Here is a 16,695-nt window from a genome sequence, read left to right as displayed (position 1 = left end):
GCTCCCTCAGGAAGTAGTTTTAGCAAGTTCTATAGATAGGTTTAAGAAAAAGCTGGATGATTTCTAGAAGCACAGAATATAAATGGGGATTATTGCTTTAAAGTAAAGATAACAGAGACTGCTGATCCAGGGAACATCCGATTGCTGATGGAATCATGAATTTTTTCCTTTTTTTGCCTTCCTCTGGATCAACCGTGTCCATAGGGTTTTATATCTGGGATTTGTTTATTTCCCTAGCAATTAAACTTTCTGGACTGTATTCAACCTAACTATGGAACCATGATTTCAAAGCAAGTATTACATTGTGATTTCTAGAAAATATTTCATCAGAATAGGATCTCTGTAAGCTCAGTATGGTGAACTGTATAGGCTGGACATTACTTTTAGGTTCCCCACTGTCTTGAGAATGAAAATCCCTTATCAGTAAAATGATATGAAATGAATATTTATGGAAAGGTTTTACTCACTTTCTTCATTCCATTTCATATTAAAGGACATTTTGCTGTGGCTGAATGCAATATTTACCAAGAAAAGGCTGCCATTGTCCTGCTTTACCTCCGGCTTAAACAAACCTCCGTTGAATGGGCCGCAGTCAGAGAAGTTAAGCAGGTGAAATGCAGCCTCTGCACTGGCATGTGCACTACTGTCTGATATTCCTGTTCTGGTGACAGCTAAAAAGTTTGGATTTTCCAATCTTTTCAGTTCTATTGACAATGGTCAACAAGGCAGATAAAAAAAAGAGTAAATCTCTCCAGTGGGGACACCGGGGACATCTAACCACAATATTCCAATACTAGAAAGGTTTGAAATTTGGTTTTAGATATATACAAGCAGGTAAGAATTAAGGAAGACAGGAAAGACTGGGGTTGGGTTCATTTTATTCACAATTTTATGACAAATATATGCTGAAAATTTGCCAACAAACCCCAGTCTTCCTTAATACTTACCTTTAAATTATTGGGGTCAATACCACAACAAGCCATGTTAGGTAAAGGGCGAAGTGTCCATTTATACATGAGAAATTTGACAAGCAGGCAGACTAACATTTTTAGAAAGATGCCGGCAATGTCACGTTTATCATATGACAAATAGTAATCCACAGAAAAAAAACAAAACACATGGACTGCCATTGCTGCTGATTCAATTTCAAACATACTAGTTGACTGTGATGGCAATCATATGGCTGCCATTGTTTGTACAATGTGCCCTAACGTCTACAGTTCAATTTATCCCCAAACAATTACTGAACAATAAGGCTGGGAATGAGGAGATGACCAATACATGGACTCACCTCTGTGTTATCTCTGGCTGTCTGGTCAGCTCCATAATGGTGAAGGCCAGCTGGTTGGCTGTGGTCTCTTGGCCTGTGTAGGGGCCACAACAATCTCTGATTATAAAATATAGGGCGCTTCACTGACAGATACAAGTACAATGAGAAGAGAGACAACACAGTGACGTTGTTTCAAGGAGATAAATGAGATCATCATATGAGGGGTTAGTTTCACTTCATTGACTTACCCGCTATGAAGAATGTAATGAAATTGTCCAGCATAATCTCATCATCAAGGCCCATCTCCTTCTCTGAATACAAAAAGAAGACAATGGCGTTACACATCAAGCAGAGTACTTTCTTGTCTGAAAAGAGGAATAGATTGCAGAGATGGAGACATAATCCTGCCCCTGTACAAAGCACCACAAAAAGCACATTGTGGGATTGGAGAGAGTGCAGAGAAGGACAACTAAACTAATAAATGGAATGGAGGAGCTCCGCTTTGAGGAGAGATTAGCTGAACTGAATCTATTCTCCCTTGAGAAGAGACGTATAAGGGGGATATGATCACCCTCATTATATATATATATATATATATATATATATATATATACATACATACACACATACATATACACACACACACATAGGGTCCATATAGAGAACTCTTTCCAATTACCGGTATTCACTTTAAGATCATTACAAAGCACAAGGGGGCGCTCTTTGCGTCTAGAGGAAAAAAAGTTTCAGCAACAACAGATTGCTTTAAGAAAAAGCTGGATGGTTTCTAGAAGCACAGAATATAACTGGGGATTAAAGCTTTAAAGTGAAGATAACAGTGACTGCTGATCCAAATTTTTTTCCCTGTTGGAGCGAACTTTTTTTTTTTGCCTTCCTCTGGATCAACTATGTCCATAGGGATTTATATATGGGATATGTTTATTACCCTAGTGATTGAACATGAAGGTTTTATGTCTTTTTCAACCTGAATAACTATGTAACATCCATCATAATGTCATCAAAACGGCAATTTCTGTACAGAGATCTCCCTAATGTCCGTGTGGTGGGTGTACCAGATTTAAAGTGAACCATATATAGAATGAGGTTATGGAATGTTGGCATTGCATTTTCCCCACTTAGGTGACCTTAAGGTTGGGCAGAACTTGACATCATTCCCAAATATCTGAAGTTCTACCCCAACACTACACACACACACACACACACACACACACACACACACCTTTACAAACAGCCAGGCATTGGGTGCCAGAGATCTAAGAACACCTTCATTTTTTAGTTGCTGCCAATCACCTGATCTCATATCCAGCCTCCCAAACCCTAAAGCTAAGTTCTCATGGACGGTCACCATATGGGCACCCGAATGGTCACTGATATTCTAGTTATAAAATAACAGATCATTTTGATAGACGGTTGTTCATGAACTCCATGAGGAGCCCCAGACCAGATACTGCTTTAATTGTGCACCTAGTGGCGACTTCACATTTGGCTGTGAGTAAATGGTAACTGCCATGCTTCGAACCGCCCAGGTGAATCAAGCCTAGGCGTGAATAACAACAATCAGTTCTGTAGTCCTTTACATTAATTTGACCTTGTAACACACTCAGGAGCTGGGTGGCATCATTCCAAGACACACAGGTAATAATACACCTTTTGGACTGAGGCCCAGGTCACACCTAGTGCTGATGTGGTAATAAGAACCTGGACACACAAGGGTAGAGCAGGCAAACATTTCATCTGCACAATGCACTACTAATCATATCAATAAGCCTGTACAAATCATTCCTACTCCAATCATATAGTGACCTGCTCTAAACCATAAAATCCAACATGGGGGAACCCTGGAAATAACTTTCAGGTCTTCCGAGAACCTCTTCTATAAATATTATAGCCACAGATCACAGTACATTACTGTGGTGGGCAGTGGGAAGAATTCCTCTTACCTTGCAGGCCTAAGAAAAGAATGTCACCATTACCCAACCCTGAGGGGGACAAATTGCTCATTGCTCAAGGAACCCCCAGCAACCGTTGGGGGAGCCCTGGATGAGAAGCACTGATAAAATCTCTTGTACACTCATATCAAACACTGCCATGTAATCCCTCCTATTCTTTATTTCCATGATAATGTTTTGTCACTTACCAGCAACTTGCAGGATTTTGGTGAGGATATCATTAGGCAGCTCCTCTCCATTCAGCATGGCTTGTTTCCTCTGCATGATACATTCCTGCCCCACCTTCCGCAGTAGATCCGCACTCTCCTGAACTTTTTTAACAAAGGCCCAGTGCTGGGGCAAGTACTGAGAACAGAAAGGATCAATGCCTTCACTATGGACATCATCATGGTCATAGGTTTTATATATATTATATACACCAGCGTACAAATAACATTTCTTAAATGCAGCACATATGAAACATTTTAATCAAGCAGCAGACAGCCTATCTTGGAGTCTTCTGTAATGAATTAGGCTCTTAAACCAGTGCATATTTAAAGCTGAAATCCAGGCCTATAGAATAACAGTATAACAGAATAACTGTATTTAATGTCCATATTTTTTTAATGAATGCATTGTAAGTATCTGAATTTGGCCAGGTATCTCAGCCTTTTGCAGTCCCTATAAAGCAGAGCTCAGACGCTCTGACTGGTAAGGGATCAAACAACACAAGGAGTCAATCAATTCTCCTGAAGAGCAATGACAGTGCTGACAGTAGGAAAGAACAGGGTGAAAGATGAACGTATCAGTCGGCTGCTTTTTTTGGGATATACACTGGCCAGAAAAAAAAGCACATATTATCTGCACATAATTTCTCACCTGCATGAACGGGTTCTGGAGACTTTCCATCATGCCCTTCAGAGCGATGGATATGGCATCTGGGAAGGCAGTCTTGTTTCCTTCTACCAAGCCGAGATCCAAGCCAAAAGCCACCTATTCAGCAGGAATTATCGGGATTATGGTCTGGTCAGAAAAAGTATCATTTCACATAATAAATCATGAAATCAGTGCAAATCTCAAAACAGGTTCACACTTTTGCTCTGCGGTGCATTAATTTTCAGTGGCACTCAAATGTAAAAAGATAATTAAATTCTAACCCAGAGCAGAGCACTACCTGGCCCTTTTCTTTCAGAAGTATTGTTTGCATTGCTAATCAAATCATTGGAAAAAGATGGCAAAATACAAAGCATAATGTGTGTAAAAAAAGAAGTGTAGAAGTCACCTAATACAATGGTGGTTAGAATAAGAAGGACTCTTTACATTGGTGGCCGGTGTGGGCGGGACGCCCATGCATTGGTGGCCGGTGTGGGCGGGACGCCCATGCATTGGTGGCGGGACGCCCATGCATTGGTGGCCGGTGTGGGTGGGACGCCCATGCCTTTGTGGCCGGTGGGGGCAGGACGCCCACGCATTGGTGGCCGGTGTGGGTGGGATGCCCATGCATTGGGCAACAACAACACACTGGAAGACACTCAGAAACAAAGTTAGATGATTGATGTCTCTGCAGTAGGTAATGGCATGCTAAGTCTTGTAGTTCTTCAGCAGCCCGAGAGGACAGATCATACAGAAGATGCACGCCGGTATTCAGACTTACCTTGGTAATGACGTCCAGAGTGACGCAGTTGATTAACGCATGCAGACTCACTTGCTGCTTCCCATCCGCCTTCTCTGCCAACTGTTCCATGAGCTCCTCAGCTTTTTCATTAAACACTCCGACCATCTTTATCAGATACCTGGAAATCAAGACATTCTGTATGTGTAATCCGATGTTTGTTATTACCAACTGAGATCAAAGTATCAGATATTTACCACAGAACTGCAGATATTTCATAAGTCTGGAGCTACTCCCTGCTTAACTATCTCAATATTTTTCACATCATTAAATAAAGCCAACACATTTCGGGGGTTCTCAATCACCTCCTTTATCAAGTTGCAAACAATAGATTATGGTGTCAGGATATCAGCAGGCAACACATAAATATGGCCCAGAAAGAATGCGAGCAAAGGAACAGGAAACAGCCATGGCACCAGTACAGGTAGAAGATTGCAGCAGAAAAATCTCTATAGGCTTCCCTAAACTTTTGTTATTTTGGAGTTACCATGAAGGGTTGAGATAAAACTTTCTTCATCATCACTAGCACAACTACAGCTAAGGATCTGTAAACTGAAATATCAGACATTTCTGTATTTGTTTTAGAAAGCTTTATGAATAAATCCTATGAAATGCAGGGGCCCCACTGGTGTCTTGTAGAACCCATAGGCCCTCCATGTGGTGAGACTTACGTGTGGCTGAATGCGGGGTCCATGATACGTCGCTGCTTATACCAGTGCTGGTGATCCGGGTCCGTCAGCAGCCCTTTCCCCAGGAATCTGCAGGGCAGAGAAGACAATTCTTTGCTTCATTAGAGATTCTGGTAAGCGATGAGTTACAAAAGTCATAAGAGGACATTAAAAGAGTGAAGCTTATAATGGCAAAACATGACGGGTTTTAGTAATCGGTGATTGCTATATTGTAATAAGAATCAAGTCTGCAGGAAACCAGAGGGAAGTTCACACACTGCCTTCCCACCTCTCTGCACTCCATCATCTATCTCAGTCCCAGCACCAGCTAGCTACATTTCCCTCAACAATTCACCCACAGGTATGAGATGAACGTTACCAGATCCTACCAATGTGTGGCTGGATTGACTAACCATCTCACCTCTTTGTTTCAGCTGACTGGTCTGTACGATACAGAAAAATTGCTTAGTTTTTCTTCCACTTATTCCTTTTCTCGGAATGTGGAGAAAATTTATTAAATCCCATGTGTGCGTTTGTGTACCCCTGACCATCACACCTATATGTTATTTCATATCCCATTTTAAAAGCATGGTCGTTAATATGGAGTTGCCACTCTATCCAATGGCAAGTAATATAATTTGTGAGGTCAGGTGGATGGGATGAGGATGGATGGATGGATGGATGGATGGAGTTAGGTGTTGATGGTGGATGAGAAGACCTAGCTCACAATGTTCCAATTCACCCAAAGGTACTCAGTAGGGTTGGGGTCAGAGCTCTGTGCAGGACCCTCGAGTTCTTCCACACCAAACTGGTGACCCCATGTCTTTATGGAGCTGGCTTTGTACCCCTGGGGCAGTAATGGGGGAACAGAAAAGGGTCTTCACCAAACTGTGACCACAAGGCTGGAAGAGCACAATTGCCCACATTGTCTTTGTATAACATAGCAATAACTGCAGCTTTCATTGGAGGAACCTGAGCTCATCACATGGAGGTTCTAACACCTTTGGCCATAAAGTAAAGACGGTTGTCAACCATTGTGGAACGCTGACTTACCTTCTACCAAACAGATAAAAGAGGCGATTGTAGGTTATAGGGTCTTTAGGGTAATCCGATGACATCAAGAACTCCTAAACAGAGATTACAGTGAATTATTCATGAGTAAGGGCCCCCAGTCACATATTATTTGTCTATTATTCTGGGCAAAAAGAGAAATAGGAAAGCAAATGGGAAACCAGATTATAAATGCCAAAGGAAGCACAACATTCACTACAAGTGAATAACATGTCCCAGTTTGAAGAATAATTGTAGTCCTAAAACACAGCCTGGGGAACCTTTCATCCTCTGCATTAAAGTTAACAAATTCTGGAAACTTTACAATATATAGTTAGTAAACATTAATATTTTTCAGAAAAGTTACATCCCTTCATTAATAAAAAGCCATCCCTAATCTCCAGTCACTGATTTTGGGTGAGATTAAATATGTAATCAGTCTGCTGCAAGCAGCAAGAAGTATTTCCTCAGTTTCCTGTCCCCCAGTGATCAGACATTGTAGCAATTCACATGGCTGATCTGTATCAGATATTTGTTAACAAAGCCAAGAACATGAAAAAAGTAAAATTTATAGTGGCCCAAACCTGAGATGACAGCTCTGAAAGCACAGAAAAAAGAGAAAGTGCAGTGACTCAATCAGAATACACAAAGATTACAGATTTGTATGCATTGCTGCATTTTGCATTTCCTTTCCGGATAAACTGAAGCAGCTGGGCCCTCACCTTCACAGATTCAGGATCGCTAGAGTTGAGTACGACATAATGCAGAAAATTAAGTCGATAAACCGGTCCATACTCCTCCGACCTATAAATAAAATAATAAATAAATATAATATATATAATATAAATAATAAATAAATAATAAAATATACAGGAAAATGAACAAATGAAATCTTCTCTTTACAATCAAGAACATTAAATTCTCTGTACTTATGGTTGTGTTAGCTGGATTTTGTTTCCTCTCCCAACCAATGAGAAGGAAAGAGCAACTGCAAGTCACATGACCCTGAGAGAAGAAAGTCTGATCCAAGAGCTAAAAGCAAATCGACCTTCTCCATCAGCAAAAGGCTTTCAGATGAAAGAAAAAGCAAAAACAGAATTTTAGATAATTTTGCAAATTTAATAAAAAGAAAAACTGAAATCTGACATTTCTATAAGTATTCAGACCCTTTATTTGGTATTCGCTAACACAACTTTGGCAGCATGGAGCCTTTTTGGGTGATGATGTCACAAGCTTTGCACCCCTGGATTGGGGGATTTTCTGCCATTCTTTTCTCAAGCTCGGTCAGTTTGGATGGGGACTGTCGTTGGACAGCCATTTTCAGGTATCCCCAGAGATGTTCTATAGGGTTCAAGTCAGGGCTCTAGCTGGGCCACTCCAGGACATTCACAGAGTTGTCTCTAATCCATTCCTGTGTTGTCTTTGCTGTGGGCTTTGGGCCATTGTCATGTTAGATGGCGAACCTTCGGCCCAGTCTGTGGTCCTGTGCACTGGGGAGGCTTTCCTTGAGGAGATCTCTGTACTTTGCTTAATTCAACTTTCCCTCAACCCTGACCCTTCTCCCAGTCTCTGCTGCCGAAAAACACCCCACAGCATGATGCTGCCACCACCATGCTTCGCAGTTGGGATTGGGTAGGTGATGAGCGGTGCCCGGTTTTCTCCAGACATAACATTTAGAATTAAGGTAAAACAGTTCAATCTCTAGTCTGTCATCAGACTAGAGAATCTTATTCCTCAAAGTCTGAGGGTCCTTCAAGTGTTTTTTTTTTTGTTTTGTTTTTACAAACTCCAAACATGGGGAGGATTCGTCCGGCCACTCAGGTGGACCCCAATCCGCCTACCACAGGTGGACGCCAATCCGCCTACCACAGGTGGACGCCAATCCGCCTACCACAGGTGGACGCCAATGCGCCTACCACAGGTGGACGCCAATGCGCCTACCACAGGTGGACCCCAATCCGCCTACCACAGGTGAAGAAACATCTCAGCAGCGATCTGGAGAATTGGGAGTCACCTGAACTAAATTTCAAGTGTTGTAAAGGTCTGAAACGTGAGATTTCATTTTTTTCTTTTTAATAAAGTTACAAAATTCATTATAAATATATACAGTATATACACACACATGTAATTATATACAACCCCGTGTCAGTACTAACCAGGTCACCGATAATAATACCTTCTGGGAGGGGGGTTGTTGATGTTTTAGCTGTTCTCTGTATGGAAAGCCAGCTATTATTACTACAAGGTGCAGAGCTCAGCCAACTCATTATCAGCATGAACATTTCCAGTACCTCATGACAGAGTAAGACCCAAATATAAACTACCGACAGATAGTGCTGCTTCTTATCTTGAAAATGTACAGAAACATTTCTACTTAATAATTCCCACAGGACTATGTACTTGGGTGTGGCCAGCTCTATCAGCGTCTTACTGACTCAGCACAAATTGAGACTGAAAAGGAACTAAAGGGTAAACACACAAAAAATTGTCCTTTTCAAAAGAAGTACCGATTTGTCACAAAAGTATCTAACATTTGCTGGAAAAGGAGTTTTATCTTCCTGCACATCCTGTAGATGATGGTCATTATTAAAGAGTATTTCTCATGGACACTGAGACACTTCCAGGTCTCTAAAATATAAAAGTTAATAATTTCCCCGTATCTTTATTATAAAACTTTTGCTGATTTATTGGTACCATACTTAGCTACTCTTTTTAATGATTTACTAGAGGGGGCGCCGATTCCCCAAACTATGCAACATTCTTTTATATCTGTGTTCCCCAAACCTGGTAAAGACCCTCAGTGTCCCTCCAGCTACCGCCCTATTGCCCTTTTGAATTCCGATTTGAAAATTTTTACTATAATTTTGGCCACTAGACTGGGCATGTATTTACCTAGAATTGTCTCCAAGGTTCAGGTTGGCTTTCTAACCTCTCGCCAAGCTGGTGATAACACCAGGCGTACAATCGATATTATTGATGCCCTGAATAAGCTTGACCAAGGGGCAGTTTTTTTGAGCCTAGATGCCGAAAAGGAATTCGATCGACTCAGCTGGCCCTTTCCTATGCAAGTCCTACAGTGGATAGGTCTCACTGGCCCCTTTTTCACTGCCATTGTAGAACTTTTTACATCTCCTTCGGCGGAGGTATGTCTTACCCATGCAAACTCCCCTAAAATTGCAATTCACAATGGTACTACGCAGGGATGCCCGCTCTCCCCCTTTCTATTTGCACTATGTATTGAACCACTGGCTAGAATGATACGACAAGATCCCGATATTCAAGGGGTTCCTATTAAAACTAAATCGTTCACTATCGCACTATATGCTAATGACGTATTATTGACTCTCACTAACCCTCTCATCTCCTTACCTAATTTACATGGAGTACTGAATGAGTATGGCACCCTGTCCGGCTAGAAGAATTATCCGTCTAAAACAGAAGCTCTCTTCATAAATTTACTGCCCTCTCTCCAGCAGCAACTTCAGTTGCACTACCCATATCATTGGAGACCGAACCATATTAAATATTTGGGGATACTGCTTCGTATAATACTTTGTATGTGGCTAGTTATCCTCTACTTTTTAAAGAGCTCTGTCTGCTTATGCAGAAATGGCGCGCTTTGCCACTGTCTTTTTGTGGTCGTATTGCGTTAATTAAAATGTCCATTTTGCCAAAACTTTTGTATTTATTTGCAACACTACCTGTCCCGATTCCTAGGCCCTCTCTTGGAAAATTGCAGGCGGCAGCTCTTGATTTTATATGGGGATGCAAATGTCATTGTTTGCCTAAATCAGTTTTATGCTCCCTACGTGAAAGAGCTAGACTTGGTGTCCCTGACTTTCTTGCCTTTGCCTCTTACCTTGCCTTTTGGTCTATGTTGCATTCTTTCAATAGATAGATGGAAATAGAAAAACTGTGGTTAGAACCGATACATCCTAACTCTTTTCTCTGGACCTGGCATCATGATGCCACAGAGCAGTCCCTTTTGGGACCTATGCATTTTCCATGGCTATATGGCTCCAATAAAAGGATAAATATGCCCTGACAGCACCTGATCTTTACTTAATTCCTTCTTTTATACTCCACACCTGCCAGATAGTCTATTGAGCTCAATGGCGGGCCAAACATCATTTCGAATTTCAACATATTATGAACCCTTGTACCAGATGTTTATTGTCATTTCAGGAATACTTGTTTCTATATCATATCTTCTGGTCCTGTTCGCTAATACAGACCTATTGAGGAAAAAAAACACTCTTCTCTCTTTGAAGATTCTGGAGGTACAAGTATCGTTTTATGTAGTTACTCATCTGTTAGGCCTTCCTATTTCCACTTTATCTAAATTGAATAGGAAGTTGACATGTCACATTCTCACTGCAGCCAGGTGCCTTATTGCTAGACAATGGAAATCTAGCTCACCTGCCAGCTTAATGGATCTATATGCTAGAATCAAGGAAGTTCAACTTATGAAATAGCCAGGATTCACGATAGATATGATAAATTCACGGCAATCTGGGCACCATGGGACTCTGGATATCTGTTATCAAATACTAATATGTTTCAATATGTGACAGGTAATCTTCAGATAGCCCCTCCGAGACATAATTTCGGGAACGCCTCCTAATTAATTGCTATATATTTACTATTGGCTTTGCATTCTTCCGACATTCTTGCTCTTCTCCTCTCCCCCCTTTTTTTCTTTTCTCTCTTTTTCTTCCTTCCTTTTACTTTTTTTTTGTTTTGTTTGCTTAACCAAGATATCTTTGGTCAAATTTAGGACATTATTGGAAATGTAGATTGCATGAGATGTGGCGTATAGAAAAAGACTCCCATGGAAGCGTTGTATGCTGTAATCTTATTGGAGTTACTTGTATGCTACCTACTCTGGTTAATGTTATATTGCTACAGTTTTCTTGTATGTTTCTTGTTTTCTACATGTATTTTGCTTTATTATATGTTCTTATGTTATTTATTGTATGAAACCTCAAAAAATTACAATTATTAAAAAATTAAAAAGATTTAAAAGTTAATCATTTTGTAATCCAAGATACTAAGTGGGGAAAAGGTTGACATGATGCAAGAAGTGTGCAACATGTGACAGGTCTAATTTTCAGACATTATCAGAAAAATTTTTTTATGAAATAAAACTAAAAGCTTATCCACCGCTCTGCATTTCACAACCATACAAAAGATAAGAACGCTGCCAACTATACAGGCTTGGACAGTATGTCAGCCAAACACGAAACATGACAGCAATGACATAATCAAAGTCATGTGGTGAGTGTTGTGTTAAAAATACATACCTTCTATATAAACTATGCTTGGAAATAATTTTTAATGATATAACCAGTAAATATCCCACTCCCTTCCAGTAAAACTTACCATCTCAAGAAACAATCGTGGGATAACTTTTGGTTCTCCTTGGCTTTCGCTAAAATTGGTGCGTGACCAAGGAAGAAGCTGTTAAAAACAGAAGAGAAAAGTGTTAAACCATCCAACTATGAAATGAAACAAGTTTACATCTGTTTTGAGTGGTTTTAATGCATAGTTCTCCCCAGTCCGTTTTTGAGGGCGGGCCGCCCACCTGCTGCGATTATTCCGCCCAGTATATTTTAAGCAGCTCGGTATAAACCTTCAGATTCCCTAAACTGTATGTCATAATGACTTATAATTTTCAGGGTGCACACTTATAGTTAGCACCATTCACAATCTCAGCACCCCAGCTTTTACAAATTTCATGATCTGGGGATCAGAATTGTAAAATCTTGTGAAAATACAACATTGGGGTTGCAGTATTTAAAAGCAAGTGCTGATGGGAGTCACTCAGGAGGGGCATTTTTACTGCCAATGTGAACTAAGCCTAATTTGTTAAGCCACATTGATCACAATATTACACTAGTAACAAGGTATTACACTATTAAAACATTGAACTCCAGGGAGTTAGATTAAAATACACAGCAGTGGACTGTGGGGGTATAATACCAAAAAATGGAAAAAAAATTGTACATTCTAGCAGGCCAGGCATTAGAAAGTTGGAACAAAGTATAGAACACTGATACAATAGCAGGGGTTACTGGATACCTATGGCATAAATAACTAGGAGCTCCAAATTGGTTGTGTCTAGCCCTGCCCACTTTTTTTTACCATCCGGCTACAGTTTCCCCCCACCCGGCTGAAAAAAAAATTCTGGGGAGAACACTGTGATGGCACCACTGGGTACTGCACACAAGGATCAAAATGCATCAAAAGTTTTGTCGTTGAACAATCACTTGCTAATAACTAATTTTTTCATTGGTCTGTTTTCTGTGTTGTATGAATTATATAAATGGTTCAAACACATTTGCTCCTCCACTGGTGATGAAACCATTTAAGACTGCACCCCAAGCCGCCTTATCACCCATCGACGTGCCACTGTTGGTGTTTTTAGGACAGGTAAGGACAGCCAATTCAGCAATATAAGCACCTGAATATCGGATCCGCCTTTCTGTAGCCCAAAAGAGAGAAACTGGGACTCACAGCATCACATGATCAAAAATTCTACTTTTCTGAAATATTTTTTGAGCTACTGGAATGATAACACAGGTCAACATGTCATTTTTAACAGATATAATTCTATGTAGGCATATGTAGTATTTTGATGTGGATTTCAAATCCGTTTTCAGTTTTTCTTTAGCATGTGTAGTTTTTGTGATGCAGCTAATTATATATTGTGTGAAAATCTTTATAAATAGCCTTAACATATTACAACATTTAACGAGTTTTCTTTTTTTAAGGTTAGAGACCGCACTAACTGCGATTGATTTCATTTGTCATCATGCCTAGAAATTGCCTTAACCTCCCTAGCGGTAATCCCGAGTGTGACTCGGGGTGGAAAAACCGTGCAAAAAGCGGTAACCCCGAGTCACACTCGGGGTAAATTTGAAAGTCCCCCTTACCTCTGCTCGAGCCATTTCCCGATGTAATCTGCTTTAAATTTTTTTTTACAGTAAAATACACATAAAAACATAAAATAAAAGTATAAAAACACATTGTAGTACACCAAGCATCATTGCCCAGTGCCCCGATTTACATTTTGCCCACTATTAGTCCTGACCTTGATCTGACCTTTTGATGGCTTATAAATCACTTCCTGAATGTATAATTTCATCACTTTTTCTTTGACCTTAAATGTTCCTGACCGATTTCTGGAGACCTCATGGCATCCAAACGACATCTCGCCGGCGCAAGTGCTGTTTTGGAGGAATTTGAACGCAGCAATAACAATTTGGAGTCTCTTGTGGAATCAAGTGACAGTGATTCACCAGGAAATGTGTCATCAGACTGCGAAAGTGAACTGAACAACGATTCTGAACCTGTGCGCAGATGGTGTCCTATTGACCTTGATGCGGACCAGGCAGCACCGCCAAGATTTCCATTTACCGGCGGACCTGGGATGAAAATTGAGGCTGAATGCGGCGACCCCTTGGCATACCTGAAGTTGTTTTTGACCGATGAAGTTATCTAAATAATTGTTGCAGAAAAGCTGCTCTTGTGTTTGCTAACTTTTTAAAATTTTTTGCTAAATTTTTAATGCAAATGTGTGCTGCTCTGTGCTAATTTTTTTAATGTTTTCTATGCCAACATGTGTGCTGCTCTGCGTTTGCTAACTTTTTGAATTTTTTTGCTAATTTGTTTATGGCAACATTTGTGCTGCTCTGTGCTACCTTTTTAAAAAATTTTTTATGCCAACATGTATGCTGCTCTGTGTTTGCTAACTTTTTGAAATTTTTTGCTAATTTTTTTTTTTTATATATATGTAAACATATATGCTGCTCTGTGTTTGCTAACATATTACTTGGAACCTTCACACTATAAAATAACATATCCTAAAATACATTTTTTATTTTGTTTTATGCAGGTACGCTGGACAACAACAAGGTGCTCCACCCCTGGGGTTTGCAAGAAGCAGAAAGTGGGAACCTGTGACCAAGAATGACATTTGGCTGTTTTTGGGCGTGGTGATCCTGCAGGAAGTTGTGGGCACACCCGTGCAGCCGTGGTACTGGTCCAAGAACAAAATGATTGCCCACTCCATTCTTTGGCACAGTCATGCGAGAATACCGCTTTTCCCTCATAATGAAGTACCTGCACTTTGCAAACAATGAAGAATTTGATGAGACTACCCACCCTGCACCAAAACTGAAGAAAATTTGTGAAGTATCTCAGATGATTTCACAAAATTTACAGCAAACCTATGTGCCAGAAAGAGATGTCAGCATTGACAAAAGTCTAAGGGCTTACAAGGGGAGGCGCAGTTGGGTGGAGTACATTGCGATTTGGTGTGAAGACCTATATGCTGTGCAAATCCTCATCTGGCTACATTTGGAATACAGTACTGTACACTGGAAAAGCAACTCAGTTCAACCCCAGATACAGCCATTATGGATTGGCAACATCTTCAGTGCTATCCCTCATTGAGCGATTGCTAGGTCAGGGCTTTTGTGTCATAACTGACAATTTCTACACATCTCGTGAGCTTTATGAGTTCTTTCTGCGACACAGAACAGATGCCTATGGAACCGTTAGGGCTAACCGGCGCAACCTGCCAGCACTGTTTGCAAAAGGGAAGCTGAAGACAGGAGAAATTGTTGCCTGGCAGAAAGGAAAGATGATGGCCCTGAGATGGCGTGACAAGAAAGATGTGTGCCTGATGAGTACTGTCCATGATGCCTCCACCATTCCTGGTACACACAAAACGTGGGAAAGAAGTGATGAAGCCACAGGTGGTGATTGACTACAACAACACCATTGGAGGTGTGGACAGAGCTGACCAAGCCATGACATTCTACCCAGCGATGAGGAAACAGCAAAGGAAGTACTACAAAAAGATTTTCAGGCATCTAGTTGAGCAGTGCCTATGGAATGCCTACATTCTGTACAAAAAAAAAATAGTCAGAGGCCTGTGAATCATTCAGACTTCATTTTGCAAGTTTCCAAATCCATAGTCAAGAACCACCAAACACCATTAGTGGCTATGAATAGACCTGGACGTCGTGCTTCCACCATTGTCAACCCAGAACGCCTGACCGGTCGTCACATCACTGAATACATCCCACCAACCCAGAAAAAGGCGGCACCTACAAGGATGCGCGTGGTTTGCTGCTCAAAGACCGAAGACAGAGGAAGGAAGAGACACAAAAAAACCAGGGTCTGTCCTGACTGTGATGTTGGGCTTTGTGCAGCACCCTGCTTCAAAATCAAAATTTTTTTTTTCTAAAATCTGCATTTAATTTATCTTATTATTTATCAATAATATTGCACCCCTGTTTGGAAAATTTCAGTGAGAAATTTTTGATAAAAGTTTTTGATAAATTACATTGTTGTGGTGAATTATTTCATTATTTTTTATAATAATGATTTATAATTATGTATATAATATAATAAATAAATAAAATTATTATACCCGGGAGTTAATCCTAAGAGCTATAGGCCCACAATATAAACAAAAATTTCTATGCAAAAAAATAGGACCACTTTTTGCATCAAAAAACTGACAGAATTAGAACGCTAGGGGGGTTAATGATCCAGACAGTTTCTGTTACGTGTTTGGTTCATTCATGACAAAAGCACCACCCTGCCAAATTACCACGGAACTTAAAAAAGATATACAAATTTTATTTCGGCTGTCCACTTGGTGACCAGGGCTCCACATGTCATCTGTACCAGTTGTTCCAGCGGACTGCATGACTGGCTAAATCGTCGTAAAGCAGCAATGGCATATGCAATCCCGATGGTGTGAAGAGAACTGCGAGACCATCTAATCGACTGCTATTTTTTCCGCATCAACAAAAGTGGATTCTCAGATAAAACTAGAACAAAATTGTATATCCCAGCCTTGATTCTGCAATTAGGCCCGTTCCCCATGATGATTCATTGCCAGTTCTGGTACCGCCACATGATGGGGCTTGATGATGGGGAATGTGCTGGAGTTGCAGCCAGGTACAACCCCCAAACATCTGATCCTGATTACTTGGCCAATGAAAATTTGGAACCAGAGACCTTTACACAAACAGAGCTGAATGAGCTTGTTCGTGAACTTAATCTCTC

At 40.6% G+C, this 16,695-nt stretch overlaps 1 protein-coding gene across 1 annotated transcript in view; it reads right to left on the bottom strand.

Annotated features, from left to right (window-relative positions):
- LOC140341637 (cholesterol 24-hydroxylase-like) overlaps window positions 1-16,695 on the bottom strand; it is a 29,149-nt gene that overhangs the window by 9,080 nt on the left and 3,374 nt on the right. Inside the window, exons 2-10 of the mRNA XM_072427455.1 lie at window positions 11,992-12,069; window positions 7,332-7,413; window positions 6,613-6,686; window positions 5,563-5,649; window positions 4,874-5,012; window positions 4,099-4,212; window positions 3,429-3,585; window positions 1,519-1,581; window positions 1,292-1,364 (exon numbers count right to left, since the gene is read on the bottom strand). Coding sequence (XP_072283556.1) covers window positions 1,292-1,364; window positions 1,519-1,581; window positions 3,429-3,585; window positions 4,099-4,212; window positions 4,874-5,012; window positions 5,563-5,649; window positions 6,613-6,686; window positions 7,332-7,413; window positions 11,992-12,069 — 867 coding nt within the window. The remainder of the gene's footprint in view (window positions 1-1,291; window positions 1,365-1,518; window positions 1,582-3,428; window positions 3,586-4,098; window positions 4,213-4,873; window positions 5,013-5,562; window positions 5,650-6,612; window positions 6,687-7,331; window positions 7,414-11,991; window positions 12,070-16,695) is intronic.

This window comes from Pyxicephalus adspersus, chromosome 12 (genome assembly GCF_032062135.1).
Source record: "Pyxicephalus adspersus chromosome 12, UCB_Pads_2.0, whole genome shotgun sequence".
NCBI lineage: Eukaryota > Metazoa > Chordata > Amphibia > Anura > Pyxicephalidae > Pyxicephalus > Pyxicephalus adspersus.
Note: the sequence above shows the minus strand (reverse complement) of the source record. Positions and strands in the feature narration are given on the sequence as shown.